Source organism: Pelmatolapia mariae, linkage group LG10_11 (assembly GCF_036321145.2).
Source record: "Pelmatolapia mariae isolate MD_Pm_ZW linkage group LG10_11, Pm_UMD_F_2, whole genome shotgun sequence".
NCBI classification, from domain to species: Eukaryota; Metazoa; Chordata; class Actinopteri; order Cichliformes; family Cichlidae; genus Pelmatolapia; species Pelmatolapia mariae.
In genome coordinates, this window is record NC_086236.1 from 17938874 (window position 1) to 17957500 (window position 18627).

General features: G+C 40.7%; 1 protein-coding gene across 24 annotated transcripts in view; it reads left to right on the forward strand.

Moving 5' to 3' along the window:
• Positions 1-18627, forward strand: part of nbeaa (neurobeachin a) — a 108026-nt gene that overhangs the window by 49499 nt on the left and 39900 nt on the right. For all 24 annotated transcript variants that reach the window (XM_063486905.1, XM_063486909.1, XM_063486912.1 and 21 more), the window contains exons 9-16: positions 2123-2320; positions 3243-3376; positions 4038-4146; positions 6115-6267; positions 8148-8316; positions 16945-17024; positions 17501-17563; positions 17951-18048. In XM_063486905.1, the coding sequence (XP_063342975.1) occupies positions 2123-2320; positions 3243-3376; positions 4038-4146; positions 6115-6267; positions 8148-8316; positions 16945-17024; positions 17501-17563; positions 17951-18048 (1004 nt within the window). The remainder of the gene's footprint in view (positions 1-2122; positions 2321-3242; positions 3377-4037; positions 4147-6114; positions 6268-8147; positions 8317-16944; positions 17025-17500; positions 17564-17950; positions 18049-18627) is intronic.

An 18627-nucleotide genomic window follows, 5' to 3' on the forward strand; every position in this document is an offset into this window, starting at 1 on the left:
TGTTTCATTATAGTGACATTCACAGTCTTTTTTTGTGGTGCGAGTTGTTAATGTTGAACCTTTAGATAATTCTATACCCTAATAATGGATTTCTGTGCAGATTAACATGTTTGACTAACGCTGGCTACAAATGTCTTGGTAGATTTCTGATATTTTTGCTCTAATTCAGTTTTAGAAAGTGTTTAGAGTTGACATTTAGTTTTGAATATTTACAGATAGCCAGTCCTAGATTTAGATTTTTTTTTTTTTTTATAAATAGCTTCCATAATAAGTCAGGCAGCATTTCTGTCAGATGCTGGAATTCTCATCCTGAAGAGTTGGCTGTCATTCAGTAAACTGTCTGGAGTTGCAGGCAGGCGAAGGATGAGCTGAATGGTTTAAGCGCGCGTGCACGGGCTCGTGCGCCGTTATCACTGCAGGCCATGTCGTATCTGCATCTGTCAGGTGCGAAAAAGGCAAGAGTTGTCGCTTTCATTCCTCTCGGTGTGAGGGGACACATGTTTTTAAGTGCAGCCGCGTAAGGCTTTACATATGTAAAAACCCGCGCTTTAATGCATGTTCCTCCTTCCACCTGACGGATATCCCCTTATGTCTTCGTACTTTGAAGAGTCAGCAAAGCTCTTTCACGCTTTCAGCAACCCGCCTTCCCCCTTTTTACTATGGCAACCTGAATGCAAGCTCACATTTAAAGGAGCTGCATCTATACATAAACACACACACCTTGTAAGTACAGCACAATAAACAGGCTGACGCTGCAGAAAAATCTGCATCCTAATAAGTGCATTAATTTCACATTCAGGCTATACAATACTTTTGTAGGGCCCACTCCAAAATAAACTGAAGAGGCTTTTTATTAGTGATTGTGAAGAATTATTGCAGAATTTCAGGCAATTTTTAACAGATAAGCTTATTAACACACGCTGCTTCACAGAGGAGTTGTTTAACACGGGGTCATCGGCTCCCGTATCTGACTAAAGTAATATCTTCTTAATTCAGAAAATAGAAGCATGCTGTAATTACCATTAATTACTCTTGGAAACAATGCTGTGCTGTGAAGACTGTGTGAAAAGTGGCTTTAGATGCAGATTAGTGGCCTCTCCCGGCTCCTCTTTGCGTGTCCATGCAAGGAAGCGTTTTGTGTTTCTCGTAACTGAATCAGAGAAGGTTTAGTGTAAATTTGTATTCAGCCCTTGGATGGAAATAAGGATGTTACATTTAGTGGTGCATGGTTAAAACTGCTCAGGGCATTTTTTTAAAACATTTTTTTCCTTTTTTTTACGCTAGACCTCAGATGAAAGGTTTAGAAGAAGACGGGCCTGCAGGTCTGTCAGCGGCCCGCGGCTTTCCTGTGCAGTCAGGCTGAGTGAGGTACCTGGGGACTCAGACGCTCGTAGGGGGAGAGCGGCCCCCGCCTAGAGCTGCTGCAGAGGGTGGCAGAGCAGTCCGCTGGCCTTTCATCTGCTGGGCTTTATACTTTGTGTGTAGCAGCACTGCTGCAGGACACATGAACCCAGAGACCTGTGCAGATAGACAGATATAGATACAGATGAAGTGCAACCTACAGTTCCTACAATTTGTGCGTGGACTAAAGAAATGCGTCTATCTTTAGACAGCGTGTCCTGGTTTCAACATACTGCTGTGTTACATCCGTCCATAATGTCAGTGGAGGAACAGAAAAGTGAGAAAATGATCCAAAGTAAAGCTATTTTAGATTCCAGGCTGTGTGGGTTTTTTGTTGGGTTTTTTTGTGGGATAAATGTAAATAATGTTTCCCTTCTCTCTTGTGTGTTTGGTGTTGGTGGACTACAAAGAGAGAGATAAATTTGGATCTCCGAGTGCTCCTCTCCCACACATCCGCTCCCCCATCCATCTCTTATTCTGGGCTAATTGAATTAGTGCCCGGGTTAGCGCTGTGTTCATTAAGCTAATGCTGTGTTGTTTACACACGGCTCATGCTGCAATTAAGCAGACTCCATTTTGGGTGTTGAACTTGTGCACACAGAGACGTGCTTCTGTCGTCTCGGGGAAAGTCATTTGTCTGTCTGATTCAACGGTTTCCTCACACAACCCTTGACATCTTCTTCTTCCTCCTCCTCCTCCTCCACCTCCACCGCCACTGCAGAGCACTTTCAAGTTCAAGTCCGAGAGCGACATCCACTTGGCCGAGCACCACAAGCAGGTGTTGTATGACGGAAAGCTGGCCAGCTCCATCTCTTTCACCTACAACGCCAAGGCAACGGATGCCCAGCTCTGCCTGGAGTCGTCGCCCAGGGAAAACCCTTCCATCTTCGTCCACTCGCCGCACGCACTCATGCTACAGGTTAGTTTGGCTTGTTTCTTCTGAGAGAGCTCGCTCTAAATCACAACCCACAGCTCTTGATGTGTTTAGTAATGCATATGTGAATGACTGAAGTGGAATGAAGTGATTGCTCAGTGTGATTATCGAGCTAGTTTTTCATAGGCTGACTCACACTCGCCTCAATTGCATTTGTGAAAAATAAGTGGTATTTACCTTGCTTGGAGTACTGTAGATATAAGGGATTTCCTCAGTATAAGATATTATAGCTGATATGATATTTAAGAAAAAATATAGAACAGATTTTATTTTGACAGGACTCTTAGATCTTAGTTTAACCCTCTTTGAAGAATACTGCTTGTAGTTATGTGTAAGCAAATCTCTTTCAAGGTTGATGGAGGTCTGCTCAACCAGTGGTGCTTTTCTTTTCTTTTCTTTAAAAAAAATGCACCAACCATTCAGGCAGCAAATTCTCTATTTTATAATTATGAGGGCACAAAGGGAGTCCTGTTTTTTTTTTTTTATCCAGTTAATTTAGTTAAGGGCGGTCTTGCAGTCACCTTTTTCATGACTTCAGTTCAGTGGGTTAAAGCAGTTTAAAGTGGTACACAGGTACCATTTATAGCCCTAAGGAAATGCTCAGTTTTGAGATAATTAAAATTATTTTGAAGTAACTTGTTTCAATTTGTCTCTGTGGGATCTAAAACCAGTCTTTAAAAAACCAAAACAATAGATTCACTAAATGTGTGTGTGAAAAGAAGCAAGTCTTAAATTACCATATGTGGAATAACCCTGTAGTGGCGAACAATGTCTGCAACATTTTCTATTGTTAAGTCTGCATATGAGAGCTGTTTGCTCTTTAATAGCGGTGAAGTGAGTGTGTGATTTCTACTGTGTGAACATGTCAAATAAAGTCAGCGCTAACAGTCTTTTTTCCAACCCACAGGATGTGAAGGCTATTGTTACCCACTCCATCCACAGTGCCATTCACTCTATAGGAGGCATACAGGTTCTGTTCCCTCTCTTTGCTCAGCTGGACTACAAGCAGCTCAATGACAGCAGCGTGGACACCACTGTCTGGTGAGTCATCTGCATAAATACAGAGAACCTGATGGCTGTCTGAAGAGCACTGATATCAACTGCACCATTTTTTCTTTTCCAGCAGAGGAAATCAGGCTGAAGCTTCAAAAAATTGCATGTTTTGTTTGCTATGCAGTGCTGCAGCTGATCCTGGTAGGGACCCCGAAACAAACTAGGGAAAATGAGAAGAAGTAAATATAGACAATGGTTGACATTAGAGAAAGGTAAATGTCGTATGTGGGAGAGTTGTCTTCCTTTTAAAAGAATAACCTCGGTTGTGCTGCAGGCTACAAAATAACCGATTACAGAGAGTAAAAGGAGGAAGAGCGAGGTGTTTTAGAAAATCAACGTGTTCTCCTCGCTCCGAGATTCCCCTATACCGCCCCATCTCATGAGTATTAATCCAGTTACATCCAGTATCGAGCAGCTTCTCCACATTGTATTATTTGCAGTCAGATTATTTAAAAAATATATCATAAAGGAAATGACAATAAGAAACAGCAAAGCACCTTGCTTATTAAAAATATATGCTGGGGTATGTGAATGTGGGTCTGAAGAGTGATGAAGCGAACACGACATGGATCGTCTTGCCTGCAATAGTAAACATGTTTGTCCAGTAGTGATTTCAATGCAGCATTGCTGGTGTGTGCTTATGTTGCAGTGCTACTCTGCTGGCATTCCTGGTGGAGCTGCTGAAAAGCTCAGTGGCCATGCAGGAGCAAATGCTGGGCGGTAAAGGCTTTCTGGTGATCGGATACCTGCTCGAGAAGGTCAGTACAAGAGCCTCCAGGAAAGAGTTTGCATTCTATTTGAGCTCCATTAAGTTCATCAGGGGTTTTTATCAAGCTTTACTTACACTCCGCTGTATTCTCTGCTAGGTAGCTTATATGTATATAGCTATTTAAACCTGATGCGGTGTAATGCAACAATATTTTTGTCATTTGTGGTTTTGTTAAAATGTTTTGGGCTATACTGACAGGTGTTTCTTTTATTTTGTTCAGTGCGATATTAAAGGTCAAATTTATTGCAATGTTGATTGCATTTCATCAGTATTACAGAACTGTGCAAAAGTTTTAAGCCACCTGTCTTTTCTTTATGTTTTGCTTCTAATGAGCCAGAAATTCCTTATATACATGTTTGCATGTATGTTTTCAAGCTTTCTGAAGGTCTTTCAAAGTTTTTATTTGGACATTGGCTGCTTTTTCACTCATTTTCAGTCCAGTCCTTGTATCTGACCATCTTCAGAGAAATGCTTTTGTTTGTTAGTGTACCTATGAATCACGAGATAAACCAGTGTTGTGTCTACACGACACACAATTTAGCAAATTTAGCATTTAGTTACTAGCAGCCTGTCACAAAACACATAATTTGTGTCCCATTTCTGTTGTTGAATCTCTAAATGTCAAAGATAAATTTGACATAAAATGGTATTATTAGTTAGTTAGTTAGTTATTTCCAGAGAGCTATTAGCCAATAACGTGGCATATTTCCACATTATACTGCGTGTACAACTTGGTGAGAGGAAAATGGACTAGTGGAGGACAAAAGCAGAAGTGGCAGGCCTGAAAATCATACAGCAGATGAACAGTATGTGAGTCAGGTCCTTAAGAAATAGGACAAAATCCAGCAAAGACCTGCCACAGGACCTGAGAGATGTATCTGGATCTTAAGTTGATCCATTTACTGTTCACTGAAGCCTCATCAGAAATGGTTTCAGTGGAAGAGTTGCTGTCAAGAAGCCATACTTAAGGAAGAGAAATGGGTGGGGAAGGCTGAGATATGCTAAATTACACTAGAATAATTGGACTACCAGTGACAACAAGTCTTATGGAGCGATGAATCCAAATTTAAAATTTTGACTCAAATTGTCACCAATATGTGAAGTTAGGAGAGAGGTGCAGCAGTGTCTACAGCCATCTATAAAACACGCTGGAGACTTTTACCATGCAGTACCATCTGCAACATCTTTATCAGTGAAAACATTTCAGCATGATAATGATCCCGAATGATAATGATCCCAAACGCCAATCTAGTAAAAGCATACCTGGATAGAAAAACACACTGAAACACTGTCAGTCATGGATCGGCCTCCCCAGAGCTCAGACCACAATATGCAGCGTGGGATCATATTGACAAAGAACAGAACAAAAGGCAGCATAAAAGAGCTTTGAATGCCCTTTAAGAAGGCTGGAGAACTATTCTTGAAGACTGCTTAAAGACATTACAGGAAAGTTTACCTAAGAGAGTTCAGGCTGTGCTAATAAGTTGGTCATATCAAATATTGACTTACAAGCTTGTTAGAATATGATTTAGTTGTGTATATGTTTCCCGTTCTTCTAGAAAAATGTAAAGAAAGGAGCGTTGTCTCAAGGCCTCGGTGCAGTACTGTACTTTGTTGAGTTTTTTAACTGAATTTTCAACATATTTATAGGTATTAGAGGTTGTTGTGCGAAGATTCAAATGTGCATAGGAAAGAGACAGCGATATCATATGCACACTTCTTAACGAAACAGATGGTGTAAATTAATTACCTGAGACCTGTGTTGACCTCTAGCTTAGGTACCTAAAATTATGTATTGAAAAGCGTCATTCAGCAGGTGATTGGCTGTATCCGTGGTTACACTGGCTGTACTGTAGGATGACAGCAAATAAAACGTTAATAATAATAATTTAAATAACAGTGTTTATCAGCTTGTTTTTTATCAGCTTCAACTTATAATTGCGTGCTCTTTTCCTAGTCTTCACGGGTCCACATCACCAGGGCAGTGCTTGAGCAGTTCCTGTCCTTTGCCAAGTATCTGGATGGTTTACCTCATGGAGCGCCACTCCTCAAACAGCTCTGTGACCATGTCCTCTTCAACGCTGCCATCTGGATACACACCCCCGCCAAGGTCTGTTTATTTTCAGGCATCTCCTAAAAATGTGTGCGAGTGTGTTTTACATGACCTTGCTGCAAAGAAAATAAAGGTCTGGAGGCCTGTAAAAGATAACCAGCGGAGGGAAGAACATAAAACATAAAAAGAAAGCAAGAGAGACTGTTTTTTCTGATTATTGTGTACTCTAGGTTTGGTCTGAATTCAGGAAAAAAGAGAGACATGTAAACATCATAAAAGAAAAATGAAGGAGGGGCTGATATCTCTCACTGGCTTTTGCCCTTTACAATAATATAATAAACAAGGATGGAAGACATTGGGGGGAGGGGCTGGGGCATTACACAGGAGAAGGACAGAACACGCGAGCGAGGGGAAACAAAAAGAAAAAGTGACATTTGAAAAGACCTCGGGACAGAGAGCGATGTGTTGTTCCTCTTTTCCTCCTCACTCTGAACTCGATGTGGCATCGCTGAAGGGCCCCTCAGCTCTTGCCTCCATTTATTCTCAAATCTTCCTGGCTCCCTGTCTCCTTCCCTCTGACCCCGAGAGCTGATTGGCCTCTGGGTATAGCGGTGCAGCCGACGGCGTCCTGGAGTAAAAACAGAAGCTATACAAGCTTCTCAGGAGACAGAGGAGTGTGCGAATGTCAGAATGCAACACAGTACAAATACAGCGTATTGATCTTGGCTGTTATCTCAGAGATTCAAAGTGACTGAAGTATGGGATTACATATTGGGGGTTTTTTTACCTGCAATTGAGTGCCACTGCAGGAAAGACGATAAGTTCTCATTACATGATAATAATTCAGAAGGGTCACAATAAGAACAGTGCAAGCATAATAAACGTACTAAGCAGCCACACACACACAAGAAATCTTAAAATCCTTTAATCTTACTTCCTTTGTACCATTCTGCCTCCTGCTGAGTGTTATTATTTTCTACCTCTCAGTGTATTATCATTACCTTCGTTATTGGCGAAAATGGCCTCGGTCATGTTCAGGACTTAATGAAACACTTGAAGAAATCACATGTGAATCACATCGCCCGTCTTTCGTAATGTGTCCCCTGCTCAGTTTTAAAAGGGCCCGTTTCTCCCCCAGCAGTCCTGGCAAACACATTCCTTTCAGAGAGGGAGGAATATATATTCTTCTTGTTTTTGTTTTAATAAGCCATTGTTGGAGCAGCGGAGCCCAAAGTGTTGCAATACGATCAAGAATTTTCGTATGTTCTGCTGAGATGGTTTTAAATTGCACCAGATAAACAGCTTAATGTGTGAAATGTAATATAATGAAGGCCATTTAAGTCATCTGAGTGCACTCTCCTTTTTAGATGAGCTGTGATGTGGTATGGTCAGGCAGTGGCACCCTGCTAATTTCATCCGTTTAAACAGAGCTAACTCGTTAAGGCTGGTCCTTAGCGTCACGGTCACTGTAATGAGCTCAGAGATTTCTGAGCGTACAGCACGCTCCAATCTATGAAAGTGCGATTGAGAGGATTGGTTGGTGGAATATCAATAGAAGGGGGGGACTTTTTACTTTTTTTTACTTTTTTTTTTAAACGGAACATAAAAGGAGGAAAGAAGGAAAGGAGCAAATTAGCGATTGGAGAACGCACGCCTGAAATGCCAGAGTCAGTAAGTAGCTCCTCAGATGAGGCTCGAAGAGCTTCAGGCACAGAAGCATCAAAATAACACAAAGCAGGAAAACACTGGTGCTTTTACTGGAGGGAAGTTTCCGCTGTGGCTGTCCTTTCACTGTTAAACAACTTTTTTCATGAATATCATAAACACAAAGTGATGATTTATTTCTCTCCCCAAACTACTTGTCCGTCAACATGCGCATATAAAGACAACGCACGTACTGTGCATGTATTGTTTAAATGTATTTTGTGTATATCCAGGTCCAGCTGTCCCTGTACACATACCTGTCATCAGAGTTCATCGGCACTGCCACCATCTACACCACCATTCGCCGCATCGGCACCGTCCTGCAGCTGATGCACACTCTGAAGTACTACTACTGGGCAATCAACCCCCTGGAGTGCAGTGGAATCACCCCCAAAGGTCTTGGTATGTTTACAGTGCACACAGTTTGCATGCACGCAAAGGCATGCTCGCTGTAAGAAGAAAGACAAGAGTGAATAAGGAGCAATGACAGTCCCTTAGGCTCACATGCTCACAGTGTTTCCATCACTTCACCACTAGGGACTCAAAGACAGTGCATACGGTGCACTCTGCCACACACACACACACACACACACACACACACACACTAGTGATAAATTGTGCGCAGTTTTAGGGTTCAGTATCAGGTCCAAGGACAGTTTGTTATGTGGACTGAGCCACAGCTGCTCTGGCTTTGCTTCTTTTATTTTTTTTGCTAATTTCTCAGATCGCGTCCTCTGTGATTCTAATATATAAAGAGGGTGCTGTCACACACATCACAGAACTAATACAGTTACAGCCAAACTAATGCGCAGTTTAGCTGGTCTATTACCTTAGTTTATTTAACAGTCTTAACTTTCTACCATTAATACATGACCACATAAATGCTTCCAGTCGTCTATCCAGGAAGTTTCTTTTACTCTGTTTTGCTCTAAATCTCCATTATTTCTAAATTAATACAATAATTGTTACCTTTACGCGCCTGTTAATGACTTCCTTCTTTCCTTGGTTGCTGTAAAAACGCTTCGTCTCCTGCCTCGTGGCGTTGTTGTTTTTGTTGTCTCGGTTAACAAATGAATTTCACACTTGTCATGAAAATAGAGAGTAAATAATTCAGAGCTGAGACAGAAGATATTTGCTAGAATATACAGTAAAATATTCTCTTCTTAAAAGCCTGACTGTCGCCCGTTTTGAACCACATCAGTTTAACATTTAAACGACTCTTAAAATTATGATTATGTGAGATTTAAGGAATGTTTTCTTTCACAGTTATGAGCAGTAATTAGGAGCTTCTTGTTAATCATTTTTATTTGATTTTTATTGTACTGTAATAGTGGTGCACTTGCTTTTTTGTTAAAAGATGGAGATGGGCCTTGCAAAAAAAATTGTTTTAGAAATGCAGCTCAAGAGGTTTTTAAATTGTGAAAGGGAGTTTTTGCTGACAGTTGAAAACTAAAGGTCACCTCAATACCTGAATAAGTGATTAATAACTTCAAATTGCCGTACAAATTTGCAGTGACATCGTACTCACAGTCATTTCAAATAGTTAAAGCTATGAATGTATATAGCTGTATTAAATTTATATATCTATTTGATTATCATATTCACAACAGTAAAGAAAATGATCATTTCTGCTATATATTACACAGTTGTCTTGATGCATGCTCAATCATCCAGGTAAGTAAATCCCTAAAAGTTGATTCTGTTTATCTGGACGTAGTTTTTCAGTGGGAGAAACGTTTTGTCACTCATCCAAGTGACCCTAAAAATAAACTGAACTTGACCTAACCTAAATCTTTGGACTAAAATATACATTTTATTAAGATATCTACATTATGGGCACTTTCTTTTGATCACCAATACTTTCTTTTGCAGTTCTCCACAGTGTGAAACAGATTTATGCCTCCACAGTATGAGTAGTACATGTATACACACACAGACACACACGTATTCAGAGTTTTTCCTTACAACCACTGGTGTTTATGGGAACGGCTGAGCAGCTTCTTTTATGTATTTAAGAGTGAATAAGACCATTTCAGAAGCAGACACTGCATGTTCTCTTTTCCAACTGCTGCATTTTATTTCTTAAGAACAGAACAGGTGATAGCTGTGACACCTGTGTAAATAAATCTTTTATATTTCCTTAAATGTACGCACACCTTGTGCTTCTTGTGAATGCAGTGTTTTTGGAAAAAGGTCTCAAAGATTTGTCCATGTTTTTTTTTTTTTTTTTTTTTAAAGCCACTATAAAACACATTTATTTTAAAATAACACAGGGCTGACTCAGATATTCAATTTTCCTTGCCTTTGTAATAGAGCAGGGAACAGCTAGCAGTGCTAGCACCGCCACTGTTGTCACGCTCTGTAGCAGCAAAAGGTCGGAGGAAGCCCCACACTTTAATCAACCTCTCCTTTTGCCCGGGACCCTCCGCTGACTATGAGTACGCATCCCATGTCTCCATGGTAACAGACATGTGATTGGCAGATCCAAGGGAGCTTTTGGAATTTCTAATCAAGTGTCTGTCTGGCTTCTTTTCTGTTTGGCGATTTTACTGTTTGCCTGCTGGGATTTAGCCCCATAAAAAAAGCGCAGATAACAGTATAGCAGCAATTAGCCTCAGACACATTCTTACTGTAGTTCAAAGCTAAAAGCAGCTAGTTGTGGTTTGAAAGCCTGCAAATGTATGCACTTGACTATACTGTATGAATGTGATATGCACTCATTTGCATAGTAATGGACAGTTATGTTGATCATACCATGAGCTTTGTGGATAAAAATGCATTCAGCTAGCTGAAGGAATGGGCTTGAATCCGAGTTGGAAGGATAATTTTGTATTTTTAGTATTTTCTTTTTCATCTTGCACCAGCCTTGGACTGAGCTTAAAATACCAAATTCCTTTAAATGTGTGTTTTACAAATGGCTAAATTAGGTGGTGGTTGGAAGTTCCGAGAAAAGAGTGTGTAGTCTTCACAATAAAACCTCTTGGGCCTTTTGCTTTTAAATTGCATTAACTATAATCAGATGTCCTCCACTGAATAAAAAAAAAAAAAAGGGGTCTCTAAATGAATTACACTCAGCGGACACTTAACGTACGACTTGTTAGTACCAGGCTGGAGCTCATTTTGCCTCCAGAGCTGCCTTAATTCTTCATGTCAGAGATTCAGTGAAGTCCTGGAAGCATTCCTCTGAGATTTTTTTTCTGCATTGACATGATAGCCTCAAAGAGTTGCTGCAGATTTGTTGTGATGAGAGCCTTCTGTTCCACCACATCCCAAATTTGCTCGCCTGGATCTGGTGAATGGTGAGACCATTTGATGACGGAGAACTCCTTGTCATGTTTAATAAAGCATTTTGATATGATTTGAGCTTTGTGACATGGTGTGGTATCCATCAGAAGGTGGTACACTGTGGTCTTAAGCTGAAGGACATGGTGTGCAACAATAGTCAATCAAGTAGGCCGTGGTGTTTAAACCATGCTCAGCTGGTACCAAGGGACCTGAAGTGTGCCGAGAAAGTATCCTCCACTGCCCATTACGCCACCATCAGTCTGAACCGACTATACAAGCCAGAATGGAGCCATGCTTTCCACACTAAATTTTCATTTTGCCATTAAAACGAAATTGAGCAGGTGATGACCAATTTTGGTAAGTTTTTGTTTAATCTCAATTGTCCCTATTAACCTAGTGTGGTCTTCTGTTGCTTGTAGTCGATCTGCAGTCAGAGATGCTCTTCTGCAATAATACCTTGGTTGAGTTACTGTTGTCTTCCTGTCAGCTCAAAGTAAACTGGCCATTCTTCAGATTTTTATGAGCTGACAGGTATACCTAATAAGGTGGCCAGTGAGTGTCTTAGTCATGACAAATCTTTTTTTTTTCTGTCTATTCAGTTTTTTTCTTTATGTATTAAGCCTCGTTCAGCCAACTTCAGTGACTTTTTCTATGTACTTTGTGTTAATTGTTGTAAAATGGGCAAATCTTGAGGAAATTCATTTTCTTTTTAGATTAAATCTGAAGTGTGTGTTTGTGTGTGTGTAGTTGTGGCAAAGGGCCCAAAGTCAGAACAAAATCGCACCACTTTAAACCTCTTTATCTCTCGAAAGGTTGCCATTATCCAGTTGAAATAAAAACTAATCATTTGTTATCGTAAATTAGACTAGATAAAACTGTGGAGCTAGACTAGGAGCACGCAAAGACGAAAATTAATTTCAAAGAGTAAGCGATGGTAATTAAACCTGCCCAAGGAAAGCTGTTTAGAAGAATATAAGCTTTATTCAAGGCGTCTTATGACAAAAGAGCTTTAAATAAGGAGGTTCCACTCACACCGCTTTCACCTGGTCATTTAATGCAGAGTGGCTGGGTAAACATGATGGATGGTCAGTGTCACTGTTCAGGCTACACGCACCAGCTTGACAGATAAGGATGATGGATCGCAGTGGATTGCTTCGGTGTCATGTTTTGGCTCCGTGAAGAGCAGGAGAACAGACTGAAACCCGTACACACTCGTGTGATTGAAGGGTAGCAGAGCGTGACAAAGAAATGGAGGGACAGGCTTCACATCGTCTTCCTTTCACACCCTCGGCCTTTTATGTTTCTCGTGAGCTTACTTCCGCTGGCTAAGCAACAGTGGGTCAAGTCTTGCTTCTGAGAGGACATGGTGCATTTTATTCAGTTTACAATAAACACTGTTTGTGATTGTATTTCTCTTCCTTTGAGGAATACATAAAAAAGGATAGTTTCAAACACCCTGACACAGCAAAGTGTGAAATGACAAATACACACAAACTCTGGACATCATAAATGTTTACTGGTTCTAATAAACAGAACAATTCTGTCGGGAGTGATGAGGACACGTAGCATTTGAGGTTTATTGGGTTGCATTGTGGGTGCTTGGTTGCTAATGGCATCAATACAAAAAAAAGAGTAGTTGAGGAAAATGGAGAATAAGTAAAAAAAAAAAGTAGGAACGGAAGAAGGGAACTTTATCTGACTGCAGTGGGATTCAGAGGATAAATGTCCTTGTTTTTGAAGGGTGGGTCTTATATCATTCTTGTTTTGATCTAAATCAATGCATTTTTTAGGCTGCCTGGCACCGCTTTCCATTAGCTAGTTGTTTGGCAGCTGTTTTGAGCCGATTCATCACGGCCATAAGTTCAACTGTATCTGACGTGCACATTAAACACTTAAAAAAATGAATGAAATACAGTTACATCAATTAAAATTTAATGCCATCATCTGAGTTGTCAGTTTTTTTGTCTTAATCATTTTAAAAGTGATAGAGTTGTGAAGCTTTGACGCGGCTAAATGTCAGAAGGAACAAACACTATTGCTCTTTTTGCGTATGTGTGTAAGTTGCCCAGTTCTAGATGTATCTGCTATAGAAAGCATGCACCTTTTCCTGAACCTTAACAGAACTTTAGTAATTCAATTTTAGTTATATACCGCCAAGCCACCACAGCAGTCTCCTCAGCCTGCTTTATATTTCAAGGTAAAGACACCACAATAATACAGAGAAACCCAACAATCAGATGACCTCCCTATGAGCAAGAACTCGGTAACAGGGGGAAGGAAAAACTCCCTTTTAACACGAAGAAACCTCCGGCAGAACCAGTGTCAGGGACAGGCGGCCATCTGTCGTGACTGGTTGGGGATGAGTGGAGGGAGGCGGGACAAGAGACACACTGTGGCGCTCTCAAAAATACATTTTAAATCATTTTTGCATCATTATGGTTTAAAAAACAAACAAAACATGGCACAGCATTAAATCAACAGGGCACTGCTTTCATCTTTGCATAGTTCTACATTGCTGTAAATTAATCTTCATAAATTAAACTTTGCAGATAAATAATAGAAAGTCTTTCACTTCATTCATTGTACCAGCATGATGGATGTGACTAAAACTCGTAGCAGAGTACTCGACAGCTCTTTTCCCTCCTGCATACAGTGCAGGTTTTGCCACATTGGAAAAATAATTGCTCAAGGGGAGAACATATCTTTTGACAAGTATGTTGACCATTTTCCTGAAGCCTTCATTACTCACCGTGTTTAATGGGTGCACATTTTTGGCCTAATGGAATGGGATTGTGTTGGTTATTTCAGGGCTTCTTTGTGTGCTCGGTGGATTTGCAGATGCACTGTACAGGCTTTGCACGTGACTTCTTCTTGGTTAACATCACTTGAGTTAAAACCAGAGTATTTCAAAGCATTGGATAAGGATCTTTTATAAGGGCATCCTCTTTGCCTTCTGTGAAAGTAAACTTGCACGGAAAAAATTGTTAGTAAAAATCTGTGAATGCTTTGTGCGTCAGTATATTAGAATTTTAAATCACCAAATATCGGTATCGGTGTTGGACACGTATCTGTGTAGGTTCTCAGTCATCCAGCTCATGCTAGTCTAGTTTCTTGAAGTTTCTGCCATTCTAAAACTAAATGATTGACACTGCACTGCAGCTTCAGAGCTGGTGACACCAACAGACTGAATCAACTGACTCTCTGATTGCTGCAAACTGGACAATTGGAGAGGAGGTCACTGAACAAACCGATATCCATCAGGGACAATCCTGACCTCCTTCTGCACCACTCCTGCACCACTGGACAGGCAGTGGAGCATCTTCTCTAACAGACTGATTCAGCTCCACTGCCACAAGGACAGATGCAGGAAATCTTTCACTATATGCTGTCAACCTCTATGACACAGTACGTACAGTGGCTTGCAAAAGTATTCGGCCCCCTTGAACTTTTCCACATTTTGTCACATTACAGCTACAAACATGAGTCAGTTTTATTGGAATTCCACGTGAAAGACCAATACAAAGTGGTGTACACGTGAGAAGTGGAACGAAAATCATACATGATTCCAAACATTTTTTACAAATAAATAACTGCAAAGTGGGGTGTGCGTAATTATTCAGCCCCCTTTGGTCTGAGTGCAGTCAGTTGCCCATTGACATTGCCTGATGAGTGCTAATGACTAAATAGAGTGCACCTGTGTGTAATCTAATGTCAGTACAAATACAGCTGCTCTGTGACGGCCTCAGAGGTTGTCTAAGAGAATATTGGGAGCAACAACACCATGAAGTCCAAAGAACACACCAGACAGGTCAGGGATAAAGTTATTGAGAAATTTAAAGCAGGCTTAGGCTACAAAAAGATTTCCCAAGCCTTGAACATCCCACGGAGCACTGTTCAAGCAATCATTCAGAAATGGAAGGAGTCTGGCACAACTGTAAACCTACCAAGTCAAGGCCGTCCACCTAAACTCACAGGCCGAACAAGGAGAGCGCTGATCAGAAATGCAGCCAAGAGGCCCATGGTGACTCTGGACGAGCTGCAGAGATCTACAGCTCAGGTGGGGGAATCTGTCCATAGGACAACTATTAGTCGTGCACTGCACAAAGTTGGCCTTTATGGAAGAGTGGCAAGAAGAAAGCCATTGTTAACAGAAGACCATAAGAAATCCCGTTTGCAGTTTGCCACAAGCCATGTGGGGGACACAGCAAACATGTGGAAGAAGGTGCTCTGGTCAGATGAGACCAAAATGGAACTTTTTGGCCAAAATGCAAAACGCTATGTGTGGCGGAAAACTAACACTGCACATCACTCTGAACACACCATCCCCACTGTCAAATATGGTGGTGGCAGCATCATGCCCTGGGGGTGCTTCTCTTCAGCAGGGACAGGGAAGCTGGTCAGAGTTGATGGGAAGATGGATGGAGCCAAATACAGGGCAATCTTGGAAGAAAACCTCTTGGAGTCTGCAAAAGACTTGAGACTGGGGCGGAGGTTCACCTTCCAGCAGGACAACGACCCTAAACATAAAGCCAGGGCAACAATGGAATGGTTTAAAACAAAACATATCCATGTGTTAGAATAGCCCAGTCAAAGTCCAGATCTAAATCCAATCGAGAATCTGTGGCAAGATCTGAAAACTACTGTTCACAAACGCTGTCCATCTAATCTGACTGAGCTGGAGCTGTTTTGCAAAGAAGAATGGGCAAGGATTTCAGTCTGTAGATGTGCAAAGCTGGTAGAGACATACCCTAAAAGACTGGCAGCTGTAATTGCAGCAAAAGGTGGTTCTACAAAGTATTGACTCAGGGGGCTGAATAATTACGCACACCCCACTTTGCAGTTATTTATTTGTAACAAATGTTTGGAATCATGTATGATTTTCGTTCCACTTCTCACATGTACACCACTGTGTATTGGTCTTTCACGTGGAATTCCAATAAAATTGATTCATGTTTGTGGCTGTAATGTGACAAAATGTGGAAAAGTTCAAGGGGGCCGAATACTTTTGCAAGCCACTGTATGTCTGCCAGAGAGGCATGTACTAGATGCTGTGGTTGTTGTTTCTTCGCGGGACTGCTCTGCTTTATTTTAAATAACTGATTGTCATTTTGAAAGAGAGACATCAATGCCATGTTTTTTTAGATTTGGATAAATAGTACCACAGGCCAGAGTAAATACTTGTATGCTTGATTTTTGGGGTGAACTGTCCCTTTAAAGAACCCATTTGCTAATAGAGGCCTGTGTCAGTTGAATGAATGAGTCACGGCAAAATGGAGCGCTTGAAGAATGCGGCCGATTTCAGACCCACACGAGAAATGCCTTGTGCTGTGCGTCAGATGCTTTTGTGTTTTTTAGCTTGATTATCTCTGTGTAAACCACCACAGCAAACAACTGATCCAGTACCAAAGCTATAAAGTATATACAGTGGATTACAGCGGTTGTTTGGTTTGGATCACATTTTTGTGAATTACTGCGTCTTTGCTGTAATACGTTAGATCAGTACAATCATAAAATATCCAAATTGCCACTAGAGTTAATGACAGTTATTTACAGTCATATAGCAGAGTGAGTGTATGTGAGTGTGTTTGTGTTAACGTGTTTTTCTCTGCTCTCCAGGAAGCCTAATAAAATCCAATATCAGTAAACACCAAGGCTCAGTGGTGGGCTTATTTAGCCGATCATTATCGAGTGTAAAAATGTATTTTTAACAGGAAATTAATTTTGTGTTTGCGCGTCTTTGTCTAGATGGACCACGACCGTCCCAAAAGGAGATCATCTCACTCAGAGCCTTCATGCTCCTCTTCCTCAAACAACTCATACTCAAGGTAAAATGAGAGAAACCGATTTACCGTGATCTTCATCGCATAAGAGCCAAGAAATCACTTCTTTTTTATCTTTCTTTTCCTATTATGTCCTATTGTTTTTTCTCCTGGGGACTGTTGGCTTAATCTAAAATGTGTGTGTGGAGAATTGCATTATAGATTTGCAGCGTGAATAAAACACTGTAGCTTTTGTGTTTGTGCGCTCTGATATTGATTTGTTCCTGTATTTGCGTGTGTGTGTGTGTGTGTGTGTGTGTGTGTGTGTGTGTGTGTGTGTGTGTGTGTGTGTGTGTGTGTGTGTGTGTGTGTGTGTGTGTGTGTGTGTGTGTGTGTGTGTGTGTGTGTGTGTAAGGAGGTTGTTACTGCTTCATGGTAAAAATGCAGCCAGGAACAGAATTAATGAAGCGGTGTGTGGTTAATAAGAAGTAAAAAAACAACAGGAGATCACGAATGTTTAACTGAATGTCTGGTTTTCACAGGACCGGGGCGTGAAGGAGGACGAGCTGCAGAGCATTCTCAACTATCTACTGACCATGCATGAGGTAAATGCTAAATTCTGTATTAAAATAGACACTGAGAGAGGGCAAAAGAGGGAAACGGAGAGACTGTGAGAGCGGTTGAGTGGAGCTGGTGGCAAAATGTGCATTATAATTTGTGGGCTGAAGTTATGGTCCACTTAAACGAGTGAGAGTGTGAGTCAGCTTCAGTGCTGTGACAGCATGAAAAATGGAGCAACAATGGACTGAACAGAATGTTCTCTTCTGTAACAATTATATCTATTCTTGCTCTGAAATACCACCTGCTATTCTGTAATCCACCCCTCCGCGTCCACCCTTACAACTCTTCTGTCTTTGTCCTCTTAACCCTGTGTCCGTCTGTCCCACAGGGCTTTCTCCATCTCACCTGCTTCATCTTTCCTTTCTTTGCAGGATGAGAATATTCATGACGTGCTCCAGCTGTTAGTGGCCCTTATGTCTGAACACCCGGCGTCCATGATCCCTGCATTTGACCAGAGAAACGGCATAAGGTGGATGCTGCTCACACATCTGCATAACACAATAAAAAGGTTTTACACAACACCAGAACCTGAAAAAATACGTTTACGGTTAGAGCTATGCTGTTTGTGTCAACATAGGCATCCATATGCATCTATGTCTATATTAGTATTATATATTATTTTGTTATAACAAAACGCATGATTTATTATGAATAATTTAATTAAAGTAGATAGTGTTCATTCAGAAAAGTGTAATATCTTTCATAAATCCCCAAACTGCCGCATCATAGGTGTTGTGTTTCTTTTTATTATTACTATTTGCCTCCTTGTGCTCTTGGCAAACTTTTAAAAGAATAGGAGTGGTAGATGTGGTTTATACATTAAAAATCATTTTAGTTTGTTTCTTGGCAATTTATTGTTTGAAATTAAAACAACAGGATGCTTTCATAAGGTTTTATAGGTGCATAAAGGTTGAAAATATGGCAGTTTAACAAATTGCTACTTGGTTGCCAGGCAGCATGATAGCGTCATAATTTATCATGCATAATTTAACTTTTGTAGACGAGTTAAATGTTAGTGTCATAAAATAAAAATTATACAATGCTTTTA